This window comes from Oncorhynchus kisutch, unplaced genomic scaffold (genome assembly GCF_002021735.2).
Source record: "Oncorhynchus kisutch isolate 150728-3 unplaced genomic scaffold, Okis_V2 scaffold3805, whole genome shotgun sequence".
NCBI lineage: Eukaryota > Metazoa > Chordata > Actinopteri > Salmoniformes > Salmonidae > Oncorhynchus > Oncorhynchus kisutch.
Window position 1 is genome coordinate 89,779 of NW_022265750.1, and position 7,722 is coordinate 97,500.

General features: G+C 47.4%; 1 protein-coding gene across 2 annotated transcripts in view; it reads right to left on the reverse strand.

Moving 5' to 3' along the window:
* The window catches only part of dpysl4 (dihydropyrimidinase like 4), a 36,918-nt gene that overhangs the window by 19,225 nt on the left and 9,971 nt on the right, over nucleotides 1-7,722 (reverse strand). For both annotated transcript variants that reach the window (XM_031820969.1, XM_031820968.1), the window contains exons 4-5: nucleotides 6,205-6,369; nucleotides 3,331-3,392 (exon numbers count right to left, since the gene is read on the reverse strand). In XM_031820969.1, coding sequence (XP_031676829.1) covers nucleotides 3,331-3,392; nucleotides 6,205-6,369 — 227 coding nt within the window. The remainder of the gene's footprint in view (nucleotides 1-3,330; nucleotides 3,393-6,204; nucleotides 6,370-7,722) is intronic.

Consider the following 7,722-nt stretch of genomic DNA (forward strand, 5'->3'; position numbering starts at 1 on the left):
ATACAGTAGGGGTGGTGAGGTAATACAGTAGGGGTGGTGAGGTAATACAGTAGGGGTGGTGAGTTAATACAGTAGGGGTGGTGAGGTAATACAGTAGGGGGAGTGCTGCTCAGCGTGTGGTAATACAGTAGGGGTGGTGAGGTAATACAGTAGGGGTGGTGAGGTAATACAGTAGGGGTGGTGAGTTAATACAGTAGGGGTGGTGAGGTAATACAGTAGGGGGAGTGCTGCTCAGCGTGTGGTAATACAGTAGGGGTGGTGAGGTAATACAGTAGGGGTGGTGAGGTAATACAGTAGTTGTGGTGAGTTAATACAGTAGGGGTGGTGAGGTAATACAGTAGGGGGAGTGCTGCTCAGCGTGAGGTAATACAGTAGGGATGGTGAGGTAATACAGTAGGGGTGGTGAGGTAATACAGTAGGGGTGGTGAGGTAATACAGTAGGGGTGGTGAGTTAATACAGTAGGGGTGGTGAGGTAATACAGTAGGGGTGGTGAGGTAATACAGTAGGGGGAGTGCTGCTCAGCGTGAGGTAATACATTAGGGGTGGTGAGGTAATATAGTAGGGGTGGTGAGGTAATACAGTAGGGGTGGTGAGTTAATACAGTAGGGGTGGTGAGGTAATACAGTAGGGGGAGTGCTGCTCAGCGTGTGGTAATACAGTAGGGGTGGTGAGGTAATACAGTAGGGGTGGTGAGGTAATACAGTAGTTGTGGTGAGTTAATACAGTAGGGGTGGTGAGGTAATACAGTAGGGGGAGTGCTGCTCAGCGTGAGGTAATACAGTAGGGATGGTGAGGTAATACAGTAGGGGTGGTGAGGTAATACAGTAGGGGTGGTGAGGTAATACAGTAGGGGTGGTGAGTTAATACAGTAGGGGTGGTGAGGTAATACAGTAGGGGTGGTGAGGTAATACAGTAGGGGGAGTGCTGCTCAGCGTGAGGTAATACATTAGGGGTGGTGAGGTAATACAGTAGGGGTGGTGAGGTAATACAGTAGGGGTGGTGAGTTAATACAGTAGGGTGGTGAGGTAATACAGTAGGGGGAGTGCTGCTCAGCGTGAGGTAATACAGTAGGGGTGGTGAGGTAATACAGTAGGGGTGGTGAGGTAATACAGTAGGGGTGGTGAGGTAATACAGTAGGGGTGGTGAGGTAATACAGTAGGGGTGGTGAGATAATACAGTAGGGGTGGTGAGTTAATACAGTAGGGGTGGTGAGGTAATACAGTAGGGGGAGTGCTGCTCAGCGTGTGGTAATACAGTAGGGGTGGTGAGGTAATACAGTAGGGGTGGTGAGGTAATACAGTAGGGGTGGTGAGTTAATACAGTAGGGGTGGTGAGGTAATACAGTAGGGGGAGTGCTGCTCAGCGTGTGGTAATACAGTAAGGGTGGTGAGGTAATACAGTAGGGGTGGTGATGTAATACAGTAGGGGTGGTGAGGTAATACAGTAGGGGTGGTGAGTTAATACAGTAGGGGTGGTGAGGTAATACAGTAGGGGTGGTGAGGTAATACAGTAGGGGGAGTGCTGCTCAGCGTGAGGTAATACATTAGGGGTGGTGAGGTAATACAGTAGGGGTGGTGAGGTAATACAGTAGGGGTGGTGAGGTAATACAGTAGGGGTGGTGAGTTAATACAGTAGGGGTGGTGAGGTAATACAGTAGGGGGAGTGCTGCTCAGCGTGAGGTAATACAGTAGGGGTGGTGAGGTAATACAGTAGGGGTGGTGAGGTAATACAGTAGGGGTGTTGAGGTAATACAGTAGGGGTGGTGAGGTAATACAGTAGGGGTGGTGAGGTAATACAGTAGGGGGAGTGCTGCTCAGCGTGAGGTAATACAGTAGGGGTGGTGAGGTAATACAGTAGGGGTGGTGAGGTAATACAGTAGGGGTGGTGAGGTAATACAGTAGGGGTGGTGAGGTAATACAGTAGGGGTGGTGAGGTAATACAGTAGGGGTGGTGAGGTAATACAGTAGGGGTGGTGAGTTAATACAGTAGGGGTGGTGAGGTAATACAGTAGGGGGAGTGCTGCTCAGCGTGTGGTAATACAGTAGGGGTGGTGAGGTAATACAGTAGGGGTGGTGAGATAATACAGTAGGGGTGGTGAGTTAATACAGTAGGGGTGGTGAGGTAATACAGTAGGGGGAGTGCTGCTCAGCGTGTGGTAATACAGTAGGGGTGGTGAGGTAATACAGTAGGGGTGGTGAGGTAATACAGTAGGGGTGGTGAGTTAATACAGTAGGGGTGGTGAGGTAATACAGTAGGGGGAGTGCTGCTCAGCGTGTGGTAATACAGTAAGGGTGGTGAGGTAATACAGTAGGGGTGGTGAGGTAATACAGTAGGGGTGGTGAGGTAATACAGTAGGGGTGGTGAGTTAATACAGTAGGGGTGGTGAGGTAATACAGTAGGGGTGGTGAGGTAATACAGTAGGGGGAGTGCTGCTCAGCGTGAGGTAATACATTAGGGGTGGTGAGGTAATACAGTAGGGGTGGTGAGGTAATACAGTAGGGGTGGTGAGGTAATACAGTAGGGGTGGTGAGTTAATACAGTAGGGGTGGTGAGGTAATACAGTAGGGGGAGTGCTGCTCAGCGTGAGGTAATACAGTAGGGGTGGTGAGGTAATACAGTAGGGGTGGTGAGGTAATACAGTAGGGGTGGTGAGGTAATACAGTAGGGGTGGTGAGGTAATACAGTAGGGGTGGTGAGGTAATACAGTAGGGGGAGTGCTGCTCAGCGTGAGGTAATACAGTAGGGGTGGTGAGGTAATACAGTAGGGGTGGTGAGGTAATACAGTAGGGGTGGTGAGGTAATACAGTAGGGGTGGTGAGGTAATACAGTAAGGGTGGTGAGGTAATACAGTAGGGGTGGTGAGTTAATACAGTAGGGGTGGTGAGGTAATACAGTAGGGGGAGTGCTGCTCAGCGTGTGGTAATACAGTAGGGGTGGTGAGGTAATACAGTAGGGGTGGTGAGGTAATACAGTAGGGGTGGTGAGTTAATACAGTAGGGGTGGTGAGGTAATACAGTAGGGGGAGTGCTGCTCAGCGTGTGGTAATACAGTAAGGGTGGTGAGGTAATACAGTAGGGGTGGTGAGGTAATACAGTAGCGGTGGTGAGGTAATACAGTAGGGGTGGTGAGGTAATACAGTAGGGGGAGTGCTGCTCAGCTTGAGGTAATACAGTAGGGGTGGTGAGGTAATACAGTAGGGGGAGTGCTCTCAGATGAGAGAGTGAGAGTACGGAGCACGGGAGTATGCATATTGAGAAACACCCAAAGGTTATTGTTTACATTACATTTTAGAGACGTCTGAATAAATCATTTGAAGAAATAAAAGTTACCTGACTATCTGAGCTCTGGAATTTGTCCTTGTAAGCCATGAAGATCAAGAAGGAATTGACTCCTGGAGAAATTCAAACAAAACACATTTCAAACCATTTCAAGGAATTGAATTTCTCGCATTTGAAAATCACAAGCATGTGCAGATGTGTGTATATGTCTGTGAGCTCCTGTGTGTGCATATGGTTGTGTGGTTGTGTGTGTGTGTGTGTGGTTGTGTGTGTGAGTGAGTGGTTGTGTGTGTGTGTGGTTGTGTGGTTGTGTGTGTGAGTGACTGAGTGGTTTTGTGTGTGTGTGAGTGCATGAGTGAGTGTAGTTCAGCTGGGTGAGAGAGAGTTGGGGGGCTGACTGGCTGTCCGTGAGGATGAGTGAGTGTAGTTCAGCTGGGTGAGAGAGAGTTGGGGGGCTGACTGGCTGTCCGTGTGGATGAGTGAGTGTAGTTCAGCTGGGTGAGAGAGAGTTGGGGGGCTGACTGGCTGTCCGTGAGGATGAGTGAGTGTAGTTCAGCTGGGTGAGAGAGAGTTGGGGGGCTGACTGGCTGTCTGTGTGGATTAGTGAGTGTAGTTCAGCTGGGTGAGAGAGAGTTGGTGGGCTGACTGGCTGTCTGTGTGGATTAGTGAGTGTAGTTCAGCTGGGTGAGAGAGAGTTGGTGGGCTGACTGGCTGTCCGTGTGGATGAGTGAGTGTAGTTCAGCTGGGTGAGAGAGTTGGTGGGCTGACTGGCTGTCTGTGTGGATTAGTGAGTGTGTCTGTGTGTATTAAGGAGTGTGTGTGTGTGTGTGTGTGTGTTTGTGGATTAGTGAGTGTAGTTCAGCTAGGTGAGAGAGAGTTGGTGGGCTGGCTGGGTGTCTGTGTGGATTAGTGAGTGTGGACATCATCTCATGTACAGTATGTGTCTCTAGTGTTGTGTTGTCACCTGCAGTAATCGTCTAGCTGCACGGACACAGGTGTGTGTGTGTGTGTGTTACATGGACATGAGGGAGGCTTGGAAGAGCAGCAGTGTGTGTGTATGTGTGTATGTGTGTGTGTGTGTGTGTGTGTGTGTGTGTGTGTGTGTGTGTGTGTGTGTGTGTGTGTGTGTGTGTGTGTGTGTGTGTGTGTGTGTGTGTGTGTGTGTGTGTTCCATTGACATGAGGGAGGCAGAGCAGAATGAAAGCAGCTCTTCATGAGACTCATGGGGGATTCAAAGTAAAACTACACCACTGTATTCTCCTAACAGCACAGTATCAGACACATTACCACAACACCATGAACACAGTATCAGACACATTACCACAACACCATTAACAACACAGTATCAGACACATTACCACAACAGTATCAGACACATTACCACAACACCATTAACAACACAGTATCAGACACATTGCCACAACACAGTATCAGACACATTACCACAACACCATTAACAACACAGTATCAGACACATTACCACAACACCATTAACAACACAGTATCAGACACATTACCACAACACCATTAACAACACAGTATCAGACACATTACCACAACACCATTACCACAACAGTATCAGACACATTACCACAACACCATTAACAACACAGTATCAGACACATTACCACAACACCATTAACAACACAGTATCAGATACATTACCACAACACCATGAACACAGTATCAGACACATTACCACAACACCATTAACAACACAGTATCAGATACATTACCACAACACCATGAACACAGTATCAGACACATTACCACAACACCATTAACAACACAGTATCAGATACATTACCACAACACCATGAACACAGTATCAGACACATTACCACAACACCATTAACAACACAGTATCAGACACATTGCCACAACACAGTATCAGACACATTACCACAACACCATTAACAACACAGTATCAGACACATTACCACAACACCATTAACAACACAGTATCAGACACATTACCACAACACCATTAACAACACAGTATCAGATACATTACCACAACACCATGAACACAGTATCAGATACATTACCACAACACCATTAACAACACAGTATCAGACACATTACCACAACACCATTAACAACACAGTATCAGACACATTACCACAACACCATTAACAACACAGTATCAGCTACATTACCACAACACCATGAACACAGTATCAGACACATTACCACAACACCATTAACAACACAGTATCAGACACATTACCACAACACCATTAACACAGTATCAGAGACATTACCACAACACCATTAACAACACAGTATCAGATACATTACCACAACACAATTAACAACACAGTTGATTTAAGAGTCATATTGGGTGGTTTTGTGTCAGACAGATTGAGATTTGAAGACAGACACAGGTACTATCTACACAGGTAGATCCAGAACATCAGGTACTATCTACACAGGTAGATCCAGAACATCAGGTACTATCTACACAGGTAGATCCAGAACATCAGGTACTATCTACACAGGTAGATCCAGAACATCAGGTACTATCTACACAGGTAGATCCAGAACATCAGGTACTATCTACACAGGTAGATCCAAACCATCAGGTACTATCTACACAGGTAGATCCAGAACATCAGGTACTATCTACACAGGTAGATCCAGAACATCAGGTACTATCTACACAGGTAGATCCAGAACATCAGGTACTATCTACACAGGTAGATCCAGAACATCAGGTACTATCTACACAGGTAGATCCAGAACATCAGGTACTATCTACACAGGTAGATCCAGAACATCAGGTACTATCTACACAGGTAGATCCAGAACATCAGGTACTATCTACACAGGTAGATCCAGAACATCAGGTACTATCTACACAGGTAGATCCAGAACATCAGGTACTATCTACACAGGTAGATCCAGAACATCCTGAAACAATACCTTTATTCTTCACCAGGCTCTCCATCTCTTCAAAGAGTCCGTCGTGCCAGCGGGTGATGTCCATGTGGAGGGAGTAATCACAGCAGGACCCCCTGTCTGCTATGTCCTTCCACTGGTCGTAGGCCCCCAGGAGGCTGGCACCAGGCTCAGGGACCACATGGTCAACTAGAGGACGGGAGAGAAGAAGAGGACCAGGTCAACTATAGGACAGGAGAGAAGAAGAAGAGGACCAGGTCAACTATAGGAGAGAAGAAGAAGACCAGGTCTACTAGAGGACAGGAGAGAAGAAGAAGACCAGGTCAACTATAGGACAGTAGAGAAGAAGAAGACCAGGTCAACTAGAGGTCACTAGAGAAGAAGAGAGGTCAACTATAGGAAAGGAGAGAAGAAGAAGACCAGGTCAACTATAGGACAGGAGAGAAGAAGAAGAAGAAGAAGAAGGAGAGAAGAAGAAGACCAGGTCAACTAGAGGTCAGGAGAGAAGAAGAGGACCAGGTCAACTATAGGAAAGGAGAGAAGAAGAGGACCAGGTCAACTAGAGGACAGGAGAGAAGAAGAAGACCAGGTCAACTAGAAGACAGGAGAGAAGAAGAAGGCCAGGTCAACTATAGGACAGGAGAGAAGAAGAAGAGGACCAGGTCAACTAGAGGACAGGAGAGAAGAAGAAGGCCAGGTCAACTATAGGACAGGAGCGAAGAAGAAGAGGACCAGGTCAACTAGAGGACAGGAGAGAAGAAGAAGACCAGGTCAACTAGAGGACAGGAGAGAAAAAGAAGGCCAGGTCAACTATAGGACAGGAGAGAAGAAGACCAGGTCAACTATAGGACAGGAGGGAAGAAGAGGAGGACCAGGTCAACTATAGGACAGGAGAGAAGAAGAGGAGGACCAGGTCAACTATAGGAAAGGAGAGAAGAAGAGGACCAGGTCAACTATAGGACATGAAAGAAGTAGAGTACCAGGTCAACTATAGGACAGGAGAGAAGAAGAGGAGGACCAGGTCAACTATAGGACAGGAGAGAAGAAGAGGAGGACCATGTCAACTATAGGACAGGAGAGAAGAAGAGGAGGACCAGGTCAACTATAGGACAGGAGAGAAGAAGAGGAGGACCAGGTCAACTATAGGACATGAGAGAAGAAGAGGAGGACCAGGTCAACTATAGGACAGGAGAGAAGAGGAGGAGGACAGGGTCAACTATAGGACAGGAGAGAAGAGGAGGAGGACAGGGTCAACTATAGGACAGGAGAGAAGAAGAGGAGGACAGGGTCAACTATAGGACAGGAGAGAAGAAGAGGAGGACAGGGTCAACTATAGGACAGGAGAGAAGAAGAGGAGGACCAGGTCAACTATAGGACAGGAGAGAAGAAGAGGAGGACAGGGTCAACTATAGGAGAGGAGAGAAGAAGAGGAGGACAGGGTCAACTATAGGACAGGAGAGAAGAAGAGGAGGACAGGGTCAACTATGGGACTGACAGGGGAGAGAGGAAACCACACACCGAGCAGAGAACTTCAACTCAGTT